This window comes from Anastrepha obliqua, chromosome 6 (genome assembly GCF_027943255.1).
Source record: "Anastrepha obliqua isolate idAnaObli1 chromosome 6, idAnaObli1_1.0, whole genome shotgun sequence".
Classification (NCBI taxonomy): Eukaryota; Metazoa; Arthropoda; class Insecta; order Diptera; family Tephritidae; genus Anastrepha; species Anastrepha obliqua.
The window spans coordinates 38,218,547-38,246,158 of NC_072897.1; the positions used below are offsets into that span (position 1 = coordinate 38,218,547).

The following is a 27,612-nucleotide window of genomic DNA, read 5'->3' on the forward strand; positions in this document are numbered from 1 at the left end:
CATCGGTATCTTTTTGCCTAACGTGTTGTACGCCAGCTTTTGTCGCCTTCCAACAGTTTTTGAGCACCAGGTAAGATTTCGCGTGCCCGTTCTACACGTCGAAATAGTTTCTGACACATAGCCGCTCAAATGGAAAAATTATTGCCACTTTCAAAAAAATATAAAATCCCATAATCTTATGAGTAGAGAATAATACGCGTAGTGTAGCAAGAAACTAGCAACTAACTTTGTTCAGTGTATATAGAAAAGGAATGAAGATAATGTTGCCAGATTGTTATTATATAACAACAGACGTTAATGAGATCAAATTTTTAACTATTATATATTTGAACTTCTACGGATTTTTTGTTTAATTTTCCTTTTTTTAAAAATTACAGAAAACGATGCGAATAATAATTAAAAACAAAAGCGATATTTTCAACTAAGTCGATTCTCTCGATTGTTTGCACATATCGAACTCGCTTATCACTGCCTCAATAAAACCTTCAAAATAATCGCCAGCAAAACTACTAAACAATGCACTTCCAAACTAATGCACAATAGTGCTATTTCAATAAAAATTATCCTTTCGTTAATTAACACACTTAACCGTCCGTTGTGTGATGTGGGCTACGCAGGCCATTCCGAATTTTAGAGGGGTATATCTTTTTGTTTCGTTAAGTTTTCAAAAAAACGGCGAAAATATACCATACAGGTCTGTTAGATGAATCTTATGAAAATTTTATAACCATTTCCAGCGAAGTGATTATGAAAAAAAATACATTTTACACAAAAACTTCATATGTTAGGGTAAATGGCCTGCACAGGCCACCACTGCAATTTTAGTATAGTCATGCACCGTACTTGGTCTAATTAGAGTAAAAGAAAGAGTGAATACGGTTCTCTCTCACTCAGAAGTTGAAACTTTAGTCGCTCTCATCGCATTTTCGACAGTTTTACTAGTTTTAGTAAAAAAAAAACACGAGAACAGGCGCCAGATATATGCCGTTAGAATTGAATTTGGTTCCATTTATTACAGGTGCACATTTTATTGTGTATGATTGATTTTGCTTTTTGCAATCACTTTTGTTTGAGTGGAGAAAAGTAAGTATTTATTAACAATTGAAATAGTGATCTGTATTATTCATAATGTGTTTTGTGCCGGAACAGAAATGTCACTTTCAAACGAAGTAGATAGGGCTCAATTAGCTATCGGTAGAAGAAGTAGTCGTCTATCAAGTGAGCAAATGCGCCATCACGAGGAAGCGTTGAGCAAATTTTTTGCAGCGGAGGATGAGGAAGATGATCCGTTTGTAACCGACGACGATAATGATATTGAGAACGAGCTTGAGGTTGAAGAAGAATTGCCTGAAAACGAAGAAATTTATGAAGTTGAATGGGATGAAGTAATCGAACCAGAGCCTAGTGTCTCAAATCTTGCCAGTGGAGTGAATCGATTACTAGGTGAAAAAGAGCAATATTACGAGTGCAAGATTGACAATGTGCTTTAGAAAAAGGAACCACCAGCACCTAGAGCACGCCATTGGAACCGATTTACCAGTACCAGCACCAGACCAGTGGGACCTGCTCATAGATTTCTGCCGAATCCAGTGTCTATTTTTCGTGACATAATGTCACCTGAAATAGTCGATATAATTGTTCGTCAGACGAATCGGAAAGCAGGACAAATGATCAAGGCCTGGAACGAGCCTAGTCCAACATGTAAACCAAAAGAGTGGAAGCCCACAGACGAAATGGAAATGTATGCTTGGTTTGGATTGCTGTTATTTCCCGGTGTGTTCCACTGTAATAATATGCAAGCAAAGGATCTATGGCATTCTCGGCATTTTGATATTTATAACGCAACAATGTAAGTATTTATACAAACATCCGAATTCGTACTGAAATATATAATTAATTTAAATAATGTATCTCTCACAGGATCCACCATCAACTTCGACGGCCCCTGCACAAAAACCTGCATCAAAGCCCTTAAGCTCACAGTACCGGCCATTGTGCAAGCTATGTACCAAACTGGATAAGTTTAAAAGAAAAACCCGATTTACTTGCCACATTTGCAAAGATGCAATGTGCTTAACTCACGGTTTAGAAACCAAAACCTACACTTGCAGCATATGTCTAGCTGCAGTAACTACGTCAACTTCATAAGCAACTTTTAAAATTTTATATTTTTATTTATTTATTTATAAATTGAATTTTTCAAATAATTTAAAAAAAAAGTAAGAGGGATGAACCTTGATAAATAAATTTCTTTTAACACTAATCAATCTGTTTTTTTATTAATCGGTATTACACTTAAATTGATTACAGACATAATTTTCGTACCAGCCTATAAATAAAGCACGTGTTCTCATAGGTGGCCTGGCCAGGCCATTTTAAACAACGAAAGAATATAAAACTTTCACACAACGAACGGTTAAATTATTGAACAATAGTGCAAACTCTACATTCATTATTTTAAGTGCGAAATACACTGGTCAAATCTACCTTTTTCATATCCCCATATACCATACAAACATGACTCCTTCAGACACAAAATTTTAGTTTACATTCGGTAAGTAATGCGTATAAAAATATAAATATATAATTGGTATGTACACTTCTTTTAGGTCTTCATCACAGCAGAACCTGCATGATCGTGTACTAGATAACCCTATTGTGCTAAAGTGTTTATTACAGGTCCTTTTTATCAAGGGTTAGAGCAGATTTTGCTCTGTTGGCATTGAAATTCAGAAACTTTTTGGAGTGATTAAGGTCGCTTGTACCGTTCCAGTGTTTCGTGATTTTTGTTTGGATACATTTGTTGATTTTTTTTTTATTTTTATTTCGTTACAGCCGAAACATGGGGCTGGTCCAATAAATAGCCCCTTATCTGCCCCTTTTTTGACATAAAAGTCTCCTTCTCGTTTCTTTCGTGTCCCTCAAGTCTTTATAACCAAATCAGTGAGGCCTATTATGAGTAGCCAGTTTATTGACTGCATTGTTACACTCTATTAAGACTTTTGACTTGAATGTGAAGCTATTCAAAGCTTTGAGAATCGACTGGCTGTCCGAAAGTATTTTAATTTTTACTCTCTCGAACCCTCTTTTCCATATGATTTCCACTGTTTCCATTATGGCGAAGAGCTCCACATGGAAAATCGTATTACTTAGTGTTAGGGATTTGTGTGCTCTAGGCCCCACTCCTACTCCTTGGAGCGTTTTGGAACAAGCTGTGTATCATTTTTGTGAGTCATCATTTAGCCATGTTGCGTTAGTGTTCCACTCTTCCCTAGACTGAAAGATTACCTTGTATCTCTTAACCCTAGAGCACACACCCAGAAAATACCACGTAAACACACACCCGGGGTACGTTTGTACCCGGGACCTTATTTTGCCGTTTTTTTAATGCTTATTCAACCGATTTCTATGATTTTTTTTTTTTTGAAATGTATATTTCAATATACCTATAGCAAATATTTTGTGTTTTGTTTCATTCGAATATTCGTACTGGTTTCAGCGATATGGGCAAATAAAGTCAGGACATGCAACAGTGGATTTTTGTTTTTGTTGTTGTCCTGATAAATGCAAAACAAAATAATATAATTTATAATAATATACTTGTAGAGTAACAACGAATACACATTTTGGTTTTTATTTCATTGAAATATTCTACCTGGTTCAAAAGATATGTGCAAAAAGGTCGCGCAAGGTATGGGTACGTAGGTAGCAAATACACTGGTATAACTGGTTTTTGTATTTTATATGCAGCTGCAAGGGTTGTTTTCACACGAGGTGTTGTTATAAATGCTGCCTGTTGATATTTTCATTATTGTTTTGGTGCTCAAAAGTGTAAGAAGTGAAAATATAAGTGAAAATAAATATAACTGAAACTATAAATAACTGGATACGAAATGACTTCAAGAAGAAACGAATATTTATCAAGTGCAGCATATAGAAGGAAAAATGTAAAATAAGCAACAATGTAAAGATATACTAATTTTTTTTATTATGCAGGCTAACTGAGGAACAGCGAGAATCATATATACAATCTTTATTTGATGAAATTTGTGACGATGACGCTCCCTATGACTTTGACTCAGAAGATGAAGAAGAAATTCAATTCAATGACATTGAAATTGCTGATGACGATGCTGAAGTTTCGCAAAGTGCCGCAGAAGTATTACTTGATTATGCGGACTATGAGGATGATGAAGAAGACGATGAAGAAGAAGAAGTAGAAGAAAATAATGAATTACCTGCTAGTGGCGAAAAATTTGTTGCACGTGATGGTACTGAGTGGATGAAAGAACCAAATGTAAGTCGTCAGGTACTCAGACAAAATATTATAAGAGAACGTTCTGGACCAGTTAGATGCACTGTAATGTTGTCAATAGAGCAAACATTCAAATGTTTCATGAACGTTGAAATGGCTGATATAATTATGCGCCACACAAATAAGTTAGCAAAAGAAACTTATAATGCTTACAACAATGCGCATCCAAACACAACTCCTAAGTCATGGACGCCTGTGTCAATAACAGAGCTGTATGCATTTTTTGGCATACTTATTATGACTGGTGTGAACCATAGCAATGGAGAACATGTTCGAGATTTATGGAGCGTCAAAAACTATCGTTTATATCGCGCCACAATGGGAGTCAACCGTTTCTGTTTGATATTGCGGTTCCTAAGATTTGACGATAAAAACACTCGTGCAACACGCTTACTAACTGATAAAGCAGCACCGATCAGTGAGTTGTGGACAATGATGAACAATAATCTTGCTGCACATTACAAGCCCAGCTCATGCTTGACGATTGATGAGCAATTATTTCCTTACCGTGGACGCACACGGTTTACGCAGTACATACCGTCAAAACCTGCTAAATATGGTGTCAAGGTTTGATGGATTTGCCATGCCACAAATGCATATCCACTGCATGGACAAATATATACTGCCCAAGCAGAAACTGGTAGGGAAACGAACCAAGGCGAACGAGTGGTGAACGATTTGTCTGCCAAATACCAAGGAAGTGGCCGAAACATTACAATGGACAATTTTTTTACAACCTTGCCAGTTGCAGAACTGCTTCTCACCTGGAAACTCACGATCGTTGGAACTTTGCGGAAAAAAAAATCTATATTCCTCAAAAAATGAAGCAGAACAAAAACAGGGCAATTGGTTCAACGACATTTGGCTTCAAAAATAATGTGACAATGTGCTCTTATGTTCCCAAAAAAAATAAAGCAGTAATTTTGCTTTCGACCATGCATAATGATGCTGAAATAGCTGACAGTGGGAAACCTGAAATAATTGAATATTATAATCGTACCAAAGGTGGTGTTGATCGAATGGACCAAATGTTTGCGGAATATCCAACACAAAGACAAACAAAACGATGTTGTTCAACATGTTGGACATTGCAGCTCTTGCAGCCTACATTGTCTACGATTTCAATAACCCTATGTTGCCTTGGAGAACAAACAACAAGCGTAAGCAGATCCTTCGCAGCTTGGCTGAAGCATTGTGTATGCCCATTATTGAAGCCAGAGCCGTAAATCGTCAAGTGACGCAAAATTTTCCGACTAAAATTGCTATTGAAGCAATTTTATTAACCCTAGAACACACACCCGGGTACAAATGTATCCACTTCAACTTTAAAGTGTTGTAACTTTTGAACCGCTATACCTCTATACCGCTTACTTCGGATCTAGGAAGATTATTTAGTGTTGAGTTCAAATTCAAAATTTGAACACGCCGAAACCTGTGTCCGGATCTTGCTATTTATGTTACGCACAAGAGGAAAAACGCCGTAGAAAAACCAGAAAGCTGTGCGCCAAATGTAAGAAGCCAATGTGTCTTGAACATTCGGTCACATCAACAAATTGCTCTATTTGCCATGATTTTCCTTAGATATAAGATGCATTTTTATAATTTTTATAATAAAAGTCAATAATATAATGTGTGAAATGAATATTTTTAATTTTTCAAATAAAAAAAATTATATAAAAAATGTTTTTTTTTTTATTAATATAATTTGAGGATTTTTATATTACTATTGGGGTACAAACGTATCCCGGGTGTGTGTTTACGTATATAATGTGTTTGGAAGGCTGTAGCTCCTGAACCAATGGTCCGATCTAGTTCAAATTTTGAATTTGAACTCAACACTAAATAATCTTCCTAGATCCGAAGTAAGCGGTATAGAGGTATAGCGGTTCAAAAGTTACAACACTTTAAAGTTGAAGTGGATACATTTGTACCCGGGTGTGTGTTCTAGGGTTAATAAAACTGAGTACCGGTTCAGTGTGGCCATTCGCCTGGGTCATGCATACTGCATGTTGAACCCTGTTTAAAATATTGAGGTGTCCAGTAAGATCTCCTAGTTCAAGTTTTTCTTTCAATGAAAAGAGATTGCTTGCAAAGTAGCTTGCTCTTGTATTGCTAAATGTAGCGGTGATAAAATAAAGGCGGTTCCATGCCAGCAGTTGGGGTAGTTTTAATGGCTCCCGCCTTTGTACGGGTGGGCAATATAGCGTTTGCCTTTTGAACAACCTATTTTTTTGAGAATGACATGTCAAATGTGTTCATAATTTACTTAAAGGTTTGACAATTACGAAATAGGACGCTATACGCTTGAACAAAATTGGGAAATATTCAAAGCCTATTTCCAAGTGGTGAGTCTTCTTCTTCTTCCGTGACATGCTCAACGAGTTTTTGTTTACAAAAATTGAAGAGAATGACATGGACGGCATTTGGTTTCAACAGGACGGTGCAACTTGTCACACTGCCAAAGTTGCACTCGAACTTTTGGCTACCGTTTTTGAATTCCGATATCAATTGGCCGCCTCGGAGCTGTGATTTAAGCCCGTTGGTCTATTTTTTGTGGAGAGCCATTAAGGACAAATGCTATGCGAACCATCCACAGACGATTGATGCTTTAAAACACGAAATCGAAGTTGCCATTCATGGAATTGGAGCCCAAACAATCGAAAATGTGCTTAAAAATTGGGTTGATCGAATGGCCTACTGTAAAGCCAGTCGTGGCAGTCACTTGAACGATATTATTTTTCATTCATAAATGGCAATGTTTAATCTTCAAAATAAAAAAAAAATTGAAAAAATATTGGTTAATTTTTTTTTATAGCCGATTCAAAAAGCAAATTTTACATGGCCCACCCATAGTTTACACAGGCACGCCTGTCTTTATAGTTTACACAGTTTTGACAAAGCATTTGTTTTAACCCAGCATACCAAAGCCCCATGTAGTACGATAGGTTTGTTTGTTTGTTAAAAGTAATAGTAGCCCCGCCAGTGTCTGCTACAATATCCAGAACGTAATTGTGCCAGTGTTACACGTGTCTCACGAGGAAGCTGGAGCTCTTCATCTGCTGTAGGTTGTGGTTGGACTCTGATTACGGCATTCACAGGATGGGAGATTAAGAAGGTGGTGACGGTCTCCTGGTGAATGTCGTTAATTGACTGTCTAAATACTGTCAGGTCCAGTAGATTGCGGAGTCAGCGTAGTCTAAGAGATGTCTCCTGACGTGCCTCTGAGGCAGCTCAGGCTTAAGCAGGTGTCTGCAGGGGTGAAACCTGCGGTAACATCCCAGCAGGAACTGCTTGCTGAGCAGTTTGTTATGCTCCATTACTGGGAGCATATGTGCCTCGTTGTGTAGGTGTTGAACCGGGGACATCAGGAGGCAACTGGTCGCTGTCCGAATGGCAGTATTTTGGCATGTCTGAAGCTTTGTCCACTGCGTGTCACTAGTTCCAGGCGACCAGACAAGCGCTGCATAGTTTAGAACCGGCCGACCAATTGCCTTAAATGTCGATAGCAACAGTTCTTTGTCTTTGCCCCAAGTGCTGCCGGCAAGCGATTTTAGGACCTTGTTGCGGTTTTCGACTTTAGTGGCAATTGCGGTTGTGTACGCTGAGAAGAAGAGCAAACTGTCAAAGGTTACACCCAAAATTTTGGGGTTGTTTACTGTCGGTATTGGTGTGTCATCGACTTTTACCTTAAGGGACAGTTTGACCTCCTTTGTCCAGGTGGTGAAGAGGGTTGCCTTGGATTTAGTGGGGGAAAGTTGGAGATTCCTCGCAGTGAAAAAGCAAGAAAGGTCGGTGAGGTAGTTGTTCACTTTGGAACACAGGCATCGATGTCATTGCCTGACACCATTATCGTACAGTTGTCAGCGTATGAGAGCAGGGAAACTCCCGCTGGTGGTTGGGGGAGCTTCGAGATATAGAAGTTGAACAGCAAGGGAGAAAGGACACCACCCTGCGGTACACCTTGCTTTATCTTCCTCTGCTTTGATGTTTGATCTCGAAAGGTTACTGACGAGTGACGACCGCTCAGATAGTTTGCGGACCACCTCTTCAGCCCTGGCGGGAGTGTCGACTGATAAATATCATCTAGTAGCGTGGAATGGCTGACTGTGTCGAAAGCCTTCTTCAGGTGGGGCTGGGGCCAGGTGTTTCGTGAAGAGTGGGAGTAGGAGGGCTTCAAGTGTCTTCACTACTGGGGAAAGGAGAGTTATCGGACAATAAGATTCCCCTTGGTTCACGGGTTTCCCAGGCTTCAGTACTGGGACCACTCTCGCTGCTTTCCACTTGTCAGGGATGATGTGAGTGGCCAAGGACAAATTTAAGACCCTTATGAGAAATCCTACCCCCAAAGGTCCCAAGTGCTTCAGCCCAATGGCTTTAGATGTTTTCGATTTGTTGATGGCCCCCCGAACCTCATCACCGGAGAGTATAGCCACTGTGTAGCCTTCTGGTAGCACGACGCTTGGATCTGTCGGCCGGAGGATGCAGTATAGAAAGCCGGCTAAAATAGCTCGCGCATCTCTTCGTGTCCGACGAAGTACAACCGTTGAAGGTGATGGGCACCTTGTCGTTGTGTTTCGTCGGGTTCGACAGGGACCTAACGGTGGACCAGAGCTTATTCACCCCAGAGGTGAGGTAATAGGTCTACAAGTGCTCAACCCACTTAGTCCGCTTGTGTTGGTCTACCAGTTGCCGGATCTCCAAATTGAGATCCCTTATGCGGGGATCCCCGAGATCGGCCTGGCGTGGGCTCGTTTGCCAAGCTGGCTGCTTCGGCTGGGAAATGAGGACGGATGTCCTTAAAGCTTCCAGCTGGGATGAAGGGAGCCACAGCAGCTGTGAGCACCTTGCGGAATGCGCGTTCGCCTACGCGCACATCGTTGGGGATGGGACGAGCGGCGAAGGTGTCCTCAGTGAATTCCGTGAAGCCGGCCCAATTAGCTTTTTTAAAGTTACAATAGGACCGGTGGTTCGCGGAAACAAAGTCGGCAGGTCTCTCAATCGAGATGATAATGGGTAAGTGGTCTGATGCAAGCGATAGCATAGGTCGCCACGTTATGATATTTATCAGACCCGCGTTAGCTATTGTTAGGTCAGGCGAGGTGCTACAATTGCCCACTGCCCTGGTGGGGGCTTCGTCGTTCATAGTGCTGAATGTCGAATCGTCTATTTGCTCTGCCAATTACTAACCCCTACGATCATCTGGCACGCTTGAATGCCAAAGATCGTGCTGCGCATTAAAGTCACCTACAATCAATTGGTTTTCACCTCTGATGAGCGCACCTATATCATGCCGTGAAGGCATTAGACGCCTGCTGGCGGGAGCAACACGAGGCCACATACCGTGTGGTCCACTCCCTATGTATCTTAAGGCCTGAACAGGTGTTAAGATGGCTCATCCCGTTGGACTTGTTGAACCTAACCGAGGTGGAGTTCGGGTGGAGCCGTTTATGGCAGACGCAGCAATAGAATACTTCTGGCCCAGGGTTGGATTCAACTCAAGCCCTGAGAAGAAGTATTTGGAGCAAGGTTGCTGCGAGGAGTTGCTCCTGTGACTTAAGGGGTGGGGTGATATACTGTTCACTAGACAGGGCTAGTTTACTGGGGCGGCAGCCCTTGGTCGGGAAAAACCCGAGTCATTCCGGTAACCTAGAACCGTCTGCCATGGGAATGAGTACGATAGGTCATTCCATTTAGGTGTGGATCCAGAAGGTCATTGTAGGGTTCAGACTCCAGGATTTAAACAAGAGTTGTTTTGTTGTTCAAAGGTTTTTCGTTGCCTTTGTTATTACTGAGTTGAGGTGGGCCTCTTAAATAAGTTTTTTATCCAAGATAACTTCTAGATATTTAGCATCTTCCTTTAGTGGTAACTCTATCCCATTTATTCCTAGGAAGGGTATATTTAGAACCCTTTTTCTGGTAAATGGGATAATAGTATTTTTGGAAGGTTTGATTGATAATCCCTCTTTTCTACACCACTCCCAGGTTATATTTAAGGCATCCTTAAGGTACTATCGCCCCTTGTGGACATCCTTTGGCGGCTGTTACACTTAGGGTAACTTGCCCCAGAGAGGCTGTGATTATCCTTTGGTTTGGCATGTTGCTTACCCATTTAACTATTGCTCGGCTCCCCTATTGGAGAGTGTCAGTTCTGTTGCTCGAAAGTTCACGTTATCAAATGCACCCTCAATGTCCATAAAAGCACAGAGGGCTATTTCCTTTAGGTCAAGGGCCTGTTCTATATGGCGAACAAGTGTGTGCAGTGATGTGCAAATTGCAGTTTATGGAGTGGAGTTATCAAGACAACCAACATAAAAAACGCTGATTGGCCTATAGGATTTGGGAGATTCAGGAAGCTTATTGCCTCCCTTTGGTAGGAATAATACCTTGATCTCCCGCCAAATCTTAGGGACATTACCCAAACTAAGACTTGATCTGAATATATGTACCAGAATTTGTATTAATTTCACAGTGCCCTTGGAGAGCAGGGCTGGAAAAATACCATTTAGTCCGGGTTTGAACGAGTTGATTGCCCACTCTACCCTTTCGTGATTTACTATTCTATAGATAGTCAGATTTTTTGCCTTTAACAGAGTGTGCGATGGCACTCCTTGATCAGGCCACAGGTTGCGTTAAGCCTACACTCAGGAAGGTTAGTTCTAAGAAGAAGCTCTAGTGTTTCGTCGAAACTGCTTGTAAAAGTCCCATCCCATGTGTTATATTTCTTTGTATCATTGAATTTTGATCTTGCTAGTTGATGCAGGGAACTCTCTTTGTTTAGGTTTTTGTCTTGAGTGGGCTACTTTCATGGTATGAAGATATGATGGAGTCAGTCAGGTTTACAGCTGATGCATCCAATTGCTCTGTCGATATTATAGGAAGCATGATTTTGGCTAGTTTAGATTCAAGGCACTCTGAGTAATTGCCCCAGTTGGTAGCCTTGGGACTTCTGTACAGCATAACACTCTTAACTTGACCTTTGATTTTAAAAATAATATGTTTATGATCAGATTTTGAGTACTCTTCAGTTGTTGGTCATATCAAGTGAGTGGTTAGTTGTGAGTGTTAAGTAAAGAACCTCTTGTCGTATAGCGTTTGCAAAATTCGGTTTTTTGCCCTTGTTTACAATAGCTACATTTGTTTGTATTAAGAACCCTAGGAGTAACTCACATCTTTTATTTGTGTCTGTACTCCTCTAGATTGTGTTGTGTGCATTTGCATCACATCCAATGATTAATATCTTGTAATGTACCTTGTAGTATTTCACGTCCCCTTGGAAATAGGTTAAGGCAATAACGACTTCTTACTTCTTTCTGTCAAAGTCCACTTCGACTAGTACTGTTGCCGTGTCGCCATCCATAAATTCATTAAATGGCAAATGATTAAAGTTGGAGTCTATAATAATCGCAGCCCTTGGATTGACTACGCCCACGTCATAGATTACTCTTGTGTTTTGTACTGTGAGGCCATATCAAAGGCCCTGCCAGGGCTCCTGTATAAGCCGCAAGTTGAAGTTACCCCTGGCAAACCTCATGCTAAGTTCGGCCGATGCGGCCTTCGCGATTTGGAGATTTGCATTGACGAGTGTAACCTTCAGCTAGAGGATCACTTGACTGAAACGGTAGTTTACCCATTCTTTGTACTCCATCAATCTGGCTGCTGATTTCTGGTCTACTGCTAGAACCAGTGTTACATTTGAGCCTCTTTCAACTCTTTTTAGTGTACGCCAGATGTCGAGGTGGAGGCCTTTATTTTGCTTCTGCATTGGGAAAGTACCCCACTGCGATCCATGGTGATAGTTAGTGATAGCCGCTTTTATCAAGTCCGAAAAAGCGCCATTCTTATAATGCAAGACCATGTACCCTGCTTTGTAGTCTGCACCCAAAAATGTCGGTTTTATGGTCTCGTCTTTCTCCACCAGTATTTCCCCAAGAATAAAGTTCGGAATGGAGTCCATTTCCTCTGTTGTTAGGGGCGTATTGGGATAGTCCCTTTGAGAGACGATTTTGTAGACGGTTAATCGTCTTTAGCCCGCTTCTTCGAGGTGTTGTCTGTTCCTAAGACCTATGTCGCTTTGGACCTGGCTTAATGGCATCTATCTTCTTTGCGGGCATGGGGAACAGAGCTTTAGCATATGCCTCCTCTCTGCTGAGCCTTTTTAAGGAGGTATTTATTTATTAGAAATATAATTATAAATAACTATATTACATTACGAAAGGCACTAGTAGCTAGGACTATCAACCTGAAATAATACTAATAGATTTTTTACTTATTTATAAAAAAAATATTAGAATAAAAATTATTATGTGTAGGGAATTAATAAACAAAATTATAAAAGATAAATTAGTCCAATTTGATATATAAAATCATAAATATTCGACATATTTTCTAGAGAAATCTCTTTCAGTAATTCGGAAGGTTTCCTGCCGTTAAAGATATTGTTTCTGCCATTGTTATACTTGGTGCAGTAGTCTATTATATGAATAATGGACAGTGGACAGTTACATGCTGAGCAAATCGGGGCAGGCATTCCTTTTAGAAGGTGTTGGTGAGTAATATTTGTGTGTCCTAGCCGGAGTCGGGTAAAGATTTTTGTCTGCTGCAGTGTCGCTCCTGTTGGAATAATTGCTTTTAGTCGTTCTGGATTTATGGATTTGTAGCTGTGTTGGTATGTAAACCATTTCTCCCTTACGGTTGAGTGATAGATACTATCGATTATCCTTAGAATGTCGGATTTAACGAAGGTTTCGAACAGAATGTAGGGATATTGCTGACATTTTTCGCTGCTTTATCAGCGTTTTCGTTGCTAAGAATTCCGCTGAGCCCAGGGATCCACATAACTTTTATTTTTGCCTTTTGCTGGGACAATTTATTTCGAATATTGTCAATTAAAGGTTCTCTGCTGTTTGCGCTCGACAGAGCTGCGATGGCAGATTTACTGTCTGTGCAGATTATATATAATATTTTCCTTTAGTTGAGGAGGCGTGGTCAATGGCGAAGTTTATAGCAATCGCCTCGGTAGTAAATATCGAGTTGTGTGGGAATAGAAGACCAGTCCTAAGTATGCTTCCCTTATCACATACCACAGCAAATGCAGTTGAGTCGGTTTCTTTAGAGCCGTCAGTGTAAATAAATTTCCAGCCTTTGGCATCTCAATAGTTCTTGATTTGAAAGAATAGCATTTGATAAACAAGTTTAGAGGTGTTTTGTTTTGAATACATCAGTAGGCTGGTGATGAAAATGGATGGAGGAAGTTCCCAGGGTGGGAATCTCGATTGAAAAGTTAACATGGGCTTTATGGAAACGTTGAGTTTCGCGGTTTCTTCCACCGCTCTGTATATAGCTGATTCACGCTTCAATTTTGTGGTTCTTCTGATGACATTTTTCAAGTCATTGTTTATAATTGGGTTACTGGAACAATATATCCTTGGAATTAAACGAAGTGTATTATACCGTACTCTATCACTCATTTCGGGGAGTCCAGCTTGGGCTAAAATATTTTTTGTCGGGGATGTTGGAAAAGCTCGAAGACTTTTACGAACGGCTGAATGGTAGATTGCTGATATGTTCGCGAGGGTACCTTTTGAACACTGTCCATATATTGGTAGACCGTAATCAATGCAAGATATTTTTGATGATTTTGTTAGATTTATTAGAGAATTTTGGGTAACATTACTATATTTTGAAGCAAAGTATTTAATGAGATTTAATCTATTATTAAGTTTAAATTTAAGGTATTTACAATGTTCCTTAAAGCTAAGATTTTTATCAAAAATTATGCCTAATATTTTCAGGTTAGTAACATTTTCTATTATAGGTCAAGCTAAAATTACAATAGGGTATTTTCTTACATATATGCAGAGTTTTGCACTTATTATATGATAATAGCCTCCAGAAATAAGAGCCCAGAGAGATATATCATCAAGTAAATTATGGAATATGTTATTTATTTCGTTTAAGTTGTTTCTCTTTGAAAATATTAACACATCATCAGCATAAATAGAGTGTTTGACGTTGTATTTTTCAATAATGTTGCTTATATCATCAAATGCAATAATAAAAAATATCACTGATAGGGGAGAACCCTGTGCTGTTCCATTGTACAGAGGTACTCTACCAGAGTATTTATAGTTGACTTTAGTTCGAAAAGTGCGGTTTGTTAAAAAGCTTTTTACGAAGTTGAATATCTTTTGGCCAATGCTCCATTTTTTAAGTTGTTATTGAAACAACAACAACATGTATGCCGATTCTATCAAACGCTTTTTCAAAGACGAGACCCAGTACAGTGACATGGTTTCGGCTGGAAATAGCGGTTGACAAGTAATGATCAAAATATAATAGTACATCTGAAGTACTTTGCCCAGATTTAAATGCTACTTGATTAGGAGATAAAAGTTTTTTCCTTAGCGCAAACCACATGATGCGTTTTGCAACAATTTTTTCTAACGTTTTACTGAGGCAAGAGAGAAGAGAAATTGGTCGGTAGCTATTGACGTCAGCTTTTGGTTTATTAGGCTTTAAAACTGGCATAATGTCGGCGTTTTTCCAGTTTTGTGGAAATATCCCCTGGACGAAAATATTATTATAGAGCCTGAGCAGTCTGCTTATTAGATCAAATGAAGCGTTTTTCAATATAATGTAACATATTCTATCATGTCCAGGGGTTTTTCCTTTAGCAGACCGTAGGGCTTTCTTAAGTTCTACAAAAGTAATCGGTTTTTCTAAGAGAACAGCTTCTTTGGAAATAGAATTAAGGGGGATAATCAGGTCCACTAAGGGCCATGTTTTTTTCGGATATGAATTCTTGATCAAAGTTGGTGTCACTAGAAAATGCAGACCAAACTGAGGAGAAGTTATTGGCAATTTCTTTACTTTCAGTAATTATAACTGAAACTTTGTTTTGTTTGTGGGAACCGGAAATCAGCCTAATACTGTGCCAGACATCTTTTGGGTTAGTGCTGGGGTTGATTGAATCAGTTAGGTTTGCAAAGCACTTTCTCTTAGCCAATTTGGAGTTGTATCTGAAGGTAGCATTTGCCTTTTTATAGGCTATTAAATTATATTCATTTTGTTGCCTTTTATATTTAGCCCAGGCGTTTTGTTTATTATGCCTTAAGTTTGCTAACTCGTTATTCCACCACGGAACCGATGGTTTGAGTAGTCTATTTTTTATTTGAGGTATATGGAGGTGGGATGCAGCACGTAGGATCTTTTTAATATTTGCTGCTTCTTTATTGATGTTGTCGGAAGTAGGAATTTTTAAACATAGATCATCGCAGGTCTTTTGGAACTTTGGCCAGTTGGCCTTGTCGGTAATGAACCTAGGTGGTTTCCTTATTCTGTCGTTGTTGTGGTTAGATTCTATTGATATAATAATTGGAAAGTGATCACTTCCATAGGGATTATTTAAAATTTTCCATGAGCATTTCGCAGCTAAATTAGGGCTACAAAGAGAAATGTCTATATTGGTGAAAGTTTTGTGCGTTGAGAAGTGGGTGGAAGACCCGTCATTCAGAACGATTAGGTTTGAGGCAAGAAGTACGTCTTCAATAATTTTTCCTCTTTGGTTAACAGTATCAGAGCCCCAGAGAGGGATCCAACTGTTAAAATCCCCTAATAACAAAATTGGTGTTGATATGCTCGTAAGGACAGAAAGGAGTTCGCTTGAATTAAAATTTTGATCGGGTGGTATATACAGTAGGTTCTGTTTTTATGCGGCTTTTTGAAGTGAAAACTTCTTTAGAATCGTTGGGAGTGATTTGAGAAAAAGTGAAACGAAAAAAGCGACACCCTTGGCTACGAATATTACATATAAACGAAGCGACGAACTAAATAACTTTTAGGCCAGCGCCGACAGCATGGCGCGATAGCCGAGCGGCTAGCAATGTGAGCTTCCGATCCAAAATTCTTGGTTCGAATCACAAGAAAAAAAATTTTTTTATACAGTTATTTTATTTTATTTTATGATATGTTTATGAGGAGCTTTTTTTCATGGCAGAAATACACTCGGTGTTTTGCCATTGCCTGCTGAGGGGTGAGCGCTATTAGAAAAATAGTTTTCCTTAATTTTGGTGTTTTCACCGAGATTCGAACTGACGTTCTCTCTGTGAATTCTGAATAGTAGTCACGCACCAACCCATTCGGCTACGGCGTTTGTTTAATTTTACTGATGCAAAAATGAGGAAAAATATATGAATAAAGTTTGCTTACTGTTTACACATTTTCCAAAGCTGACGGAGAACCAAAAAAAAAAAGTCGATTTTCAAACAAATACGAGTGCATATGTGTAATTGTGTTAGAGTTTCGGTCACGCCCCAGCAAAACCTGCGTGCATATGTGTTTGTAACATTCAAAAAAATGTAATTGTGTTAGAGTTTCGGTCACGCAGGTTTTGCTGGGGACGCTCATAATAGCAACCGCGTGTGTATTTTTATATTCGTAAATATTTTCATTTTTAAATATTTACCGCAATTATGCCGAAAAATAATACAGAAAAGTGTCGTGAGTATCGACAGAAAAAAAATCAATAAATAGCATCACGGAATTCATTCACGAAAATTTAATAAAGTATACACCAGAAGTATCGCGGATACTTAGAAAAGATTACAATAAAGTTCCAATGATTTTAAGTGGCGATTTTAACGTAAATTTTGCATTGGACACAGCGGTTCCTGTAATTGACGTTCTCAATACAACATTCAATTTAAAAATGTGTAACAATCGCACTGAATCGACAACACGATCAAAAACAACCATTGACGCGGTATTTCAAAGATATGTTGACAACATCGAAACCAAAGCATTTGTATCATATTTTATCTATCATAAGCCACTCATATCATTTGTTGAAATTGAAAACATTGAGGATGAATAATAATAAAATGAAGAAAATAAAATATGAACTTTATAGCAATATTATAATGAACCTATAATTATCCCGCTCCTTATGCTGCTTTCGTCTCTCTCAGTTTGTTTTACGGAAGGTTTCACTTCTATCGCGTCTAACCGTTAGACTGGTATTTTTTTTATGCGGTTTTGAAATAGTGCAGTTTTTTTTTAAATTACAAAATGCATGTCGACCTATCGGGAATTGTACATATGAACAAGATTCTAAACCAGCTAAGCAAAAACTCATCACAGATTACATCAGAAATGCTAACCCTACAAGTATGGAACCGCCTGCATCACCATCCTGATCAGACGTGTACATTTCCTCAAGTGACGAAAGTGATTTTACGCCAAATCCTAAACGAACGCGCAACATGCGGGTATTGTCTGATTCTATTTCTGAATTAAATTTATTTTTCGATTCTGACGTTTCTTAAATAAAGATATAACTTTCAAAAATACAATATTTTGTTTGTGCGATTTTATTTAATTATTTCAGATTCATGCGGTCTATGGAACGTATCTATAGTTATAATATGGGGCTAGTGCCCTTTTTTATGCGATTTTATTACATTATTTCAGATTTATGCGGTTTTAGCACTTTTGAAACGTATCTATAGTTTTACTATAGAACTAGTAGCTTTTTTTATGCTGTTTTTTTTATGCTGTTTCTTGCGGAACGTATCTACCGCATAAAAACAGAACCTACTGTACATTGAAATTATGGTAATTTTAAACCCAATGTTTATTTCTATTGCAATTGTTGAAATGTTCGATGTGACATCTAATTTTGCCTGCGGGATATCCTCTTCAATTAACACGCATATTCCTTGTTTATTACTAGTGTTAATGGGTAAATTGTGATAATATCCACAAAATGATTTGGGTGGTGTAAGAGAGTTCCCATAATGTAAATGGGTTTCTTGTAATGCAATAATTGCCGGATTATATTCATTTAACAAGAGTTGCAATTCATGGTAATTATTCCAATAGCCTTTGATATTCCATTGTAGTACTTTAGTCATGATTAAATAAACAAAATGTGGCAAAGAGAGAATGGATAGAAAGAGTGTATGAACGAAAACAACAAAAAGTTAATCTGTAGGGTATATATGTAAGTAGTGTCTTGTTTTTGCTTTGTGAATTAGTTGATCAATAATTGTTAATTTACATCTTATGCTTTGCATTTTTATTCTTTGTCTGATAACATTGTGGAGTCATCAGCAGGGGGTAAAAAGTTGATATGAGAGTAAGCGTTCATTTCACCTGGGTTGGTGATATGAGAAAAGTGAAGAGAGTAGTTTGAAGGTAAATGTAGATAATTTTCTATATTGGTGTTAGTGTTCAAAAAGGAATGTTGTAAATTAATATCAATAGCTTGGTTGTTGTTATGAACTTGCGATTGGGTGGGTATCGAATGTGAAGTGAGAGATTGCATAAAAGATTGAGAGTTTTTAATAAGCTGTGAATTGGATTGTGGAATGCAGATCTCCTGCATTTGTGGCGTTGGAGTGTCAAATTGTTCGCTGACAATAGTCTTATTTTGTGGTTGAATGTTGTTTAGTTCAATATTATTATTTGGATTAAAAACAATGGAAGCAAATGAAGGAGAATTTTCAGAGAGATTTGGAGTGATTGTTTTGTGTGTTTTTATGGCTTCTCGCATAGTGCACTTTTGAGTTACCTTTATTTTTTAAATTTATTTTGCTTCAATGAACTTTTCGCACTTGTTGGAGGAAGCAGGGTGTTCAGAGGAGCAGTTTGCACATTGCGTGCGCTTACATGCTTCGGGCGAGTGAGGGGGCAAGTTACAATTTTCACATGCTGGTGAACGTTTGCAGAATTTGACTGTATGTCCGAGCAATTGACAGCTCTTGCAGCCCATGGGGTTAGGAATGTATTGCCTAACACGAATATTACGCCAAGCAATGTCCATCTTTTCGGCGGTATGGAATAGGTGGAATGTAAGTAATATAAAGCCAGTAGGAAATATTTTTTCATTGCTACCTTTTCTTTGGAATTTATAAACAGCGACCTCTCCTTGGGGGCTAAGTTCACTCACAATTTCTTCATCTGGTACATTGATTAGGAATGGTGCATATACTGTTCCTTTACTGTAGTTAAGATTTTCGTGATATTTTACTTTTACACGACATATGCCGGGGAGTTCTTTTAAGGAGATAAATCTTTCAGCAATGCTTTTGTTGTTCACTAATAATAAAATGTTACCAGAGTTCTGATACTGTTTGGAATTCTTTACTCACAGCACGAATAGATTTATGAACCGTAAAGCAAGAGTAGTAGATAAAGGCTTATTTTTGTCAACAGATTCCAAGACTATAAATTTAGGATTTGCTTTATTGGTAGATGGAAGCTCAGGGAAACTAATGAAAGGGGTATTCAGAGATGTTTTTTTTGTTATTGTTTTTCACTCTTTTTTTATTGTTGTGCTATCGGCTAGCAATGCGAACCGATTAGCGCCAATTAGCGGTGGCCCGGGGGCCATGGTTTCAACACTTAACCAAAGGTGTAGTTTAATTAGATATTGGCAATGTATGTAAATGAACGAAATCAATTGATGGAAAAAAAGAATGTCCAAATCGAAAGCCACGTGGGCTATGCAGATGGCGAAAAAGTCAGAAAACACACAAAACGAAAGAATGAACCGCTCGCTATGAGTGATAGTCGGGGACTGCCGCATTAAGGAGGTAACTGAGCCTCTTTTTGCCTGCCCCGCTCAGTTTTTAGGGTTCTTCGACTGTATTTGTGCCGATGGTGTGTTGTTTAGGAATTTCAGTTGTTGAGGTCATACCTAAACTGTTTTCCTGAAGCATTTCTGTCTCTGAGGTCCCGTCTTTGGGATTTTGAGTGACAACTCTTTGGCTCGCTGTGTTCCTTTTGGTCCCACAAGAAAAGGACAAAGGTTGATACTCTGCGGCAGTGCCCCAGTAGCGCATTAAGGCACTTATTGAAATGGAGGACTTGAATTGGGAATTTGTTTAGAGTTTACTCTCCTGGTCACATTTATATAGCCGCTTGCTACAAGACAGACGCCCGATTTGGTCCACGGGTGGTATTTTACTTACCACCTACCCTGCATATCTGCCGAGCATTTCCCTATCCGCCACTTGGGAACGCGGTGAAAGTTGCATTCTTGAGCCCTATATCGATGAAAAGATGCAAAATACTACTAGATGATCATATAACAATGAAGGCCACGATGATTTCCAAGGGCTCAGAGTCCTCTAAAGTTCCTTTCGAAAGTATAATTAAAAGACATCGTCATAATCCAGGAAAGATATACAATATATCTTAAAGTTGCAGTGCCCTATCCCCAAAACCATAGTAATAATATACAGTTCTGGACAGGTACTCGCTCAAAGTAGACGCATCTGTTTCTCTCAGCTTTCTGTTGACTTGATTCTTGTTGTTTAACAAATGCGTATGTACTTAGTTTTCTAATGGACTATGTTTAAGTTCGTGCGGTTTTTTTTCGAAATTTGAAACTTTATTGACGTAAAATGGTTACCAATTTCATATTCAAAGTATTGTCCATCGCTTACTACTACTTTTTCCCATCTTTCTGGCAATTCACGGATTCCCTTTGTGAAAAATTCGGTCGGTTTTGCCGCAATCCACGAATCGATCCATTTTTTGACTTCATCGTAATTACGGAAGTGCTGGTCAGCCAGGCCATGTTGCATCGATCGGAAGAGATAGTAATCGGATGGCGCAAGGTCTGGACTATACGGCGGGTGGGGTAGGACATCCCATTTGAGCGTTTCTAAGTATGTTTTGACCACTTGTGCAACATGTGGCCGAGCATTGTCATGTTGCAAAATAACTTTGTCGTGTCTATCGGCGTATTGCGGCCGTTTTTCTCGCAGTGCTCGGCTCAAACGCATCAATTGTCGTCGGTAGACATCCCCCGTAATCGTTTCATTCGGTTTCAGTAGCTCATAATACACAACACCCAGCTGGTCCCACCAGATACACAGCATAACCTTCAGGCCATGAATATTCTGCGCCGACGTCGATGTTGAAGCATGGCCAGGGTATCCATACGTTGCCCGACGTTTTGGATTGTCGTAATGGACCCACTTTTCATCGCCAGTCACAATTCGATGCAAAAAATCCTTTCTTTTGTGCCGTTGAAGCAGTTGTTCGCATGCCATAAAACGGCGTTCAACGTCTCTTGGCTTCAATTCATACGGCACCCAATGGCCTACCTTTCGGATCATTCCCATGGCTTTTAAACGTTTGGAAATGGTTGATTGATCAACTCCCAAAGTTTTTGCAACCTCTTCTTGCGTTTGAGCCGGATCTTGATCGAGCAATTCCTCCAATTCGGTATCCATGAACTTTGGCGGCGCACCCTCGCGTTCTTCGTCTTCCAAGCCAAAATCACCACTTTTAAAGCGTGCAAACCACTTCTGGCACGTTCGCTCAGCTAGAGCATGCTCACCATAAACTTCCACCAAGATACGATGACTTTCGGCTGCTTTTTTCTTCATATTAAAAAATTCCCCGCAAAAACACATTATTTGGCACGAAATTCGACATTTTCAAGTGTGGTAAAAATATTGTTGTTTACGCTTCAAATAAAAAACTTATACTGACGTTTGTGCCTTACGACAGTAGCTCTCCAATGAATGTTTGGAAATGTGGATCGATGGAATAATAATCAAGTTACGCCATCTGTTGTAAAACCGCACGAACTTAAACATAGTCCTATTATTTCTATCATATTTCTCTTATACTCATTTCCAACGAGTTTAACAAAGTTAAGTGTATATAAATAAATCAAAATAAAGGAAGGCCGACAAAAACCGTCAACAATGTAACTCAATTCATTGGACCCACCCTAATTTCATTTGATTTATATACTCTTCCTGACAAAGTTTATGTATCTTAGCATAGTCTTAAAGTTAATCATAAGCTTCAACCCAAAATATATAGCCAATCATTTTTCCACGCTGCGGTTCAATTACTCGCGGGAGTCGAACTTCCATCCAACCTTTCTTGCATCAAAAAAGGAATAAATTAAAAATAATTTCACACGAAACATTTCTTCAGCAGGCTTCTTTGATTCCCAGATTGATCTATTTGAGTTTGAACCATCGCTCACAACAATGTGAGGAAAAACGTAGAATTTCATACCTCATGCTCCTACATATACCAGGCATTCTAAAAGTCCGCAAATTAAGAAAACTTCAATTGTCATACTTATACCAAAATTGGGTAGCATATCGGTAGAACTACTGTGCTACAGACTTATGGCACTTCTTTGTGATTTGCTAATTGCTAAAAAAACTTTTTCTTAGTACTAATAGCGAGCTCCACAAAATGGTGATTGTCAAAAAAGCTCGCGACGACGAAAATCTGTCATAGCGACTTGCATCGATTGTAAGAAAGATACTGGCATCTATACTCCTTTTCTTCACCAGGACAATTGTTTTCCACGCAAACAAACACGCAAAGGAAAAACCAGCCTATCTATTTAGAAATACTATTCGCCGCATTGTATTTAAAGCTCTGGAAAGAGGGTAGATAGTCAAGGGTGAAAGGCGAAAAGTATCAGAGAAAGAGATAGGAAAGAATAGAGACAGAGATAGAGATAGTTAGTCCTGTGAGAATTTTTCAGATTCTTTGGAAAATCTGTAAATATCCTCCAGTTTTAGAGAACGAATATTACTCATTACTCTAGCGAAGGCAGGGCACTCACAGAAAGTGCTCAGTGCTATCCGCCTCGTCCAAGCAAGACAGGCACATTGGGTCCTAAATGATTCCAATGGTGGTCATATGCTGACCCCATTGGTTGTGTTCTGTAATGATACCGACCATCAATCGAATGTCTTCCCTTCCAAGTCACAAAACATTTTGCAGTTCTGCAGCGTTCTAGACCGGCCCATCGCTCTTTATGTAGATTGCCTACATAATCATTGATCCGATTCATGGTATCTGCGGAACTGATTCTGATAATTGGCTCTGGCCCTTGTCGGGGAGTCGCTGATCCACGATTGGCCAATTCATCGGCAATTTCGTTTCCTTGAACAGCGGAGCGTCCTGGAACCCATATAAGTACAAACCTATTTTGTATTGCGACTGAATTAAGCTTCTTCTTACATTCTTGAACAATCTTTGAGGTTTGCTTCGCGTTCTCCAGGTCTTTCAGGGCAGCCTGGCTGTCACTGAAAACTCAAATCTGTTTCGCGCTCTATCTCCTCTCGATTATCCATTCGGCTACGTTTAGGATAGCAAAAACTTCCGTTTGGAAAACAGTTGCCATTTCCCCCATAGCATAGTGATACTTATTACTATCGTTTAAGTACCTTCCGGCTCCATACCCTATTTAATTCTTGGAAATAAAGTAAAAAAAATATCCGTCCAACCTCCCTGCATGCATTCTGGATTGCTCCATTGCTCACGCATGTCTGACATCAAGTTTCCTTCCAAATGAAACTGTGGGTATCAGGTCGTCTTTAGGTGCCAAAAACAGTAAATACTGCTCAGGATTTCTCTGTGTCCCCAAGTTCCATCTTCGTGCCAGAAATCATATTTATGGAGTCTACACATTGATTTAATTGCTTCCTGTTGTATCTTAACACCAGAGGTTGTACTCATGGCACCCGTGATACACAAACATACGCTTCTTTGCAGCCTGTATAGTTCCCGGATTGTGGACTTAACCATGCTCCGTCGCCACCAGACCACAGAAGCGTAAGTGGTGATTGGTCTGATAAGTGCTGTGTATATCCATAAGACCACAGCAGGTTTCAGACACCAGGTTTTACCAAAGGCTCCGCGCATTGCTGAAAAATCCTGAATGCGCGATTCCCCTTCAGTGAAACATGTGTCTCCCAAGTCAGCTTCTTATCCAAGATTACTTCTAGATATTTAACTTCATCGGAAAGACCAAGTGTGACACCTTTCAGTGTTGGAAGACTGAGTTCATCCAACTTCCGTTTTCTCGTAAACAAGACTATGGTTGTTTTGTTCGGATTAACGGAAAGACCTCGTCTCATGCAGCAGTCATAGATTTTGTCAGGAATCCTCTGCACTTTCGTGCAAAGCGTCCTTAAGGATTTATCCGATGTGAGCGCACAGACATCGTCCACATGTGCTTGGACATGAAAACCGAATTCCTGCATCTCCGCTAGTAGAGAGTCTACGACCAAGCACCACAGCAGCGGAGAAACAACACCCCCTTGGGGACATCCTTGGCCCTGACGGTGATAAGTTCGTCACTGTTCTCGCCAGCGGTTAACAGCCTGTCAGAGAGCATGGAATATATCCATTTTACAATGATTTGATTAACTTCACGTCGTTCGGCAGAAGAACATATCGAGCCGAAAGTGGCATTATCAAAAGCCCCCTCAATGTCCACGAACACGCCCATTGTATATTCGTCAGCTTCTAGCCCGGCTTCAATCTTGGGTTTTCGAATGGAATCCAGCCTTACTGAGCGGTCCAAATGAAGGACCTTACAAAGTCTCGCTGTTTCCCTCATTTCTTCGACGTTACTGCAGAAATTTCTATAGGATTCATGTTTGGCTTTCCGTACTTTGTTCTTATACTCTCTCTGTGTAAGTCGATGATTAGCCCAGTCCTCTTCTGTTTTGGTCTTCAAGGCCTTATTAAGAAGTTTCCTGGACCGTACACGAAGCTTCGACAGTTCAGGGCTCCACCAAGGAACCGCTTTCCCCTGTCTGCTTTGCCTGAGTGGGCACAGTTCCTCAAAGCAATTGATTAAAGTACCTTCTAATTTCTTAGTAGCATCTTCAATAATTTCTGCTGATTTGAGTTTATACCTGTCCCATACTTGTCCCAGTCCACATTTCGAGGATTCCTACCGGAAGGTATTGATATTGTGGCAATTCCCAGTCGCAATTCGATAAGATGATGATCAGAAAAAGAGTCCTCTTCCAAAACTCGCCATCGGTTGATTTGATTTCCAACTGACCTATTGGTAAGTGTTAAATCAATCACTTCTTGTCTCCTTCTGGTCACAAAAGTGGGTTTGTTACCAGTGTTTTGAATGACCAAATCGGATGACAGGATAAAATCCAGTAACTTGAGATCTCTGGGGTTGCATTTGCTGCTTCTCCTTACAATGTTGTGTGAATTTGCATCACAACCCACTATTACCCCAGATTATTGGATTTTACATACTTGACTACTTCTCTTAGCTCCCTCGAAGGAGCTGGCTGTAAAGAGTCATAGGGTAGGTAGACCGAAACTATGATAGCTTCTACACTGTTCCCACTTTTCCAGTACTTTATTTAATACTTAAGCTCTTTGTTTTCGGTTGAGGCAACACCTTTGCTATTTTCCAGTTTCTTATCAACTGAAGTCAGAAACATTGCATTTGTCTCTTTAGCCTATAAGAAAGTATCTGTCTTCTTTAATTTTATTTAAATTCAAAACATTTAAATGGGAAATATTATATTAAAAACTTTATTCAAATCTGCTGAGAATGAGGTTTTTTCTGATCTGCTGAAGCTCTTCTTTTTTTCTTTAAAAGCAGCCAGTTTTTTTGAAGTTTCAAAAGTTTTGTTCGATGCAGGGCTTACAATTTCTTGAATAAGCGAATATGCAGATCTTGATACAACCCGATAAAGAGTTGAAAATTGGCTTATCCTTAGTAGTGGTTCAAGGTCTAGGTATTTAAGTAGGAACATTTTTTATATTTTACGTCTTGAGGAACTAATTTTAAACACACTGTTTCGTATTTGAAATATTTCGTTCAGGAATTGGGCTTGGACTATTAGCACACATATAATATTTTCTTTCAAAGAACCAGAAATCGCATGATCTTGATTCACATCACGTTTAGTGCATGTCTTTCTAATTTATTTGTGCTGCGCCCAATGTATTGTGCACACTTCCGATTTGCCAAAGAACAACGCAGTACTACCGATAGAAACTGACAACTTCATTTCTAAATCTAAATATTCGTCCTTATCGTAATAATCTTATCCATTCCATTATAATAATCTTCTGCATACATCCTTAAAAGGTGTTTAGGTCAAGCTTTATTCGGCAAATTTTTGGAAAAGGGAATAAACACCTACCAATTATAACATATACCATATGCTAAGTATATATGGATTATACTATGTACAACAAATTTAGAGCTAATTTTTAAGACATACCTTCAGTATATGAGCCTTTGTATTCTTATTTTGCGTACATTTTTGTAGCGAATAAAATAAACGTTAATTTTTTTATGTTTGTATTTGCATATAGAACGGTGAATAATTATTTGGTATGGCAGGCGGTGCGCACTTTGACGTCGTGCCTGTCAAAACCTTTTCGAGACGCTTATAAAGGTGTGCGCAAAGCTTTAATGGGCTCAGATGGAGGAGAAGAAATATGGCGCTACTGTGTAGCAGATACAAATAACGTTATTGGTTTTGCAGTAGGTGCAATCTTCGTACGCCAAGCTTTTCATGGTGAATCGAAACCAGAAGCTGAGCATATGATCAATGAAATTCGCGAAGCATTTAAAGAAAATTTAAATAATCTAACGTGGATGGACAAGCGAACACGTGAACGTGCAATTGATAAAGCTAATGCAATAACAGATATGATTGGTTTTCCTGATTACATTCTAAATCCGCGAGAGTTAGATAAAAAGTATGCGGACTTAGAAATTGTGCCTAATGAATATTTTGAAAATAATATTCAAGTTGCTATGTATAATTTGAAGACCAATTTAGAGAAATTAGATCAACCTGTAAACAAGACTCATTGGGGTATGACTCCTCAAATGGTGAACGCGTACTATACGCCTACAAAAAATCAAATCGTTTTTCCTGCTGGTATACTACAATCACCTTTTTACGATACTAACAATCCAAAAAGTCTTAACTTCGGCGCAATGGGCGTTGTTATGGGGCATGAACTAACGCATGCATTCGATGACCAAGGCCGAGAATATGACAAGTTTGGTAACATACATCGATGGTGGGATAATAAGAGTATTGAAAGGTTTAATGAAAAAGCTGAATGTATTCAACGACAATATGGAAGTTATAAAATGAACGGGCGCACATTAAATGGGAAACAAACCTTAGGTAAGTAAAGTACATACCACACATATGGATCAAGGCACATAGCAAAGTGAAATGTAAACAAAGTTCGACAATTTATAAAACACAAAAAAATATAAACAGTTGATTCCACTGCACTTTTGCTACGGCCTTGTTGATACATATATTGTTTGACATGTCCTAGTAGTTTCTTTAGTTTTCGATTATCATGAGTGGTATTCTCATATATAATATAAACATAAGTACATATGTATTTAGCTATGTATGTACTTATATATGCAAAGAACGTAAATTCATAGAGAAGGCGCCGTCCCGGCCTGTTCCTCATTTTGGGCTCTAACAAAACACGGGTAAGAA

The 27,612-nt window shown here is 39.1% G+C and overlaps 1 protein-coding gene across 1 annotated transcript; it reads left to right on the plus strand.

Moving 5' to 3' along the window:
* The first annotated feature begins 1,610 nt into the window (after positions 1-1,610).
* On the plus strand, positions 1,611-27,287 carry LOC129250373 (neprilysin-3). The gene is made up of 2 exons (XM_054890004.1): positions 1,611-1,849; positions 26,450-27,287. The coding sequence occupies exons 1-2, from the start codon at positions 1,611-1,613 to the stop codon at positions 27,285-27,287; spliced, it is 1,077 nt and encodes a 358-aa protein (XP_054745979.1).
* The last annotated feature ends 325 nt before the right edge of the window (positions 27,288-27,612 follow it).

What these genes read in the sequence shown, in the direction of transcription:
- LOC129250373 (XM_054890004.1), top strand. Translation starts at nt 1,611, where the DNA reads ATGTCACCTGAAATAGTCGATATAATTGTTCGTCAGACGAATCGGAAA. An exon ending in GATATTTATAACGCAACAAT is followed by an intron (nt 1,850 to 26,449) that starts GTAAGTATTTAT and finishes ATTTGCATATAG; the next exon opens with AACGGTGAATAATTATTTGG.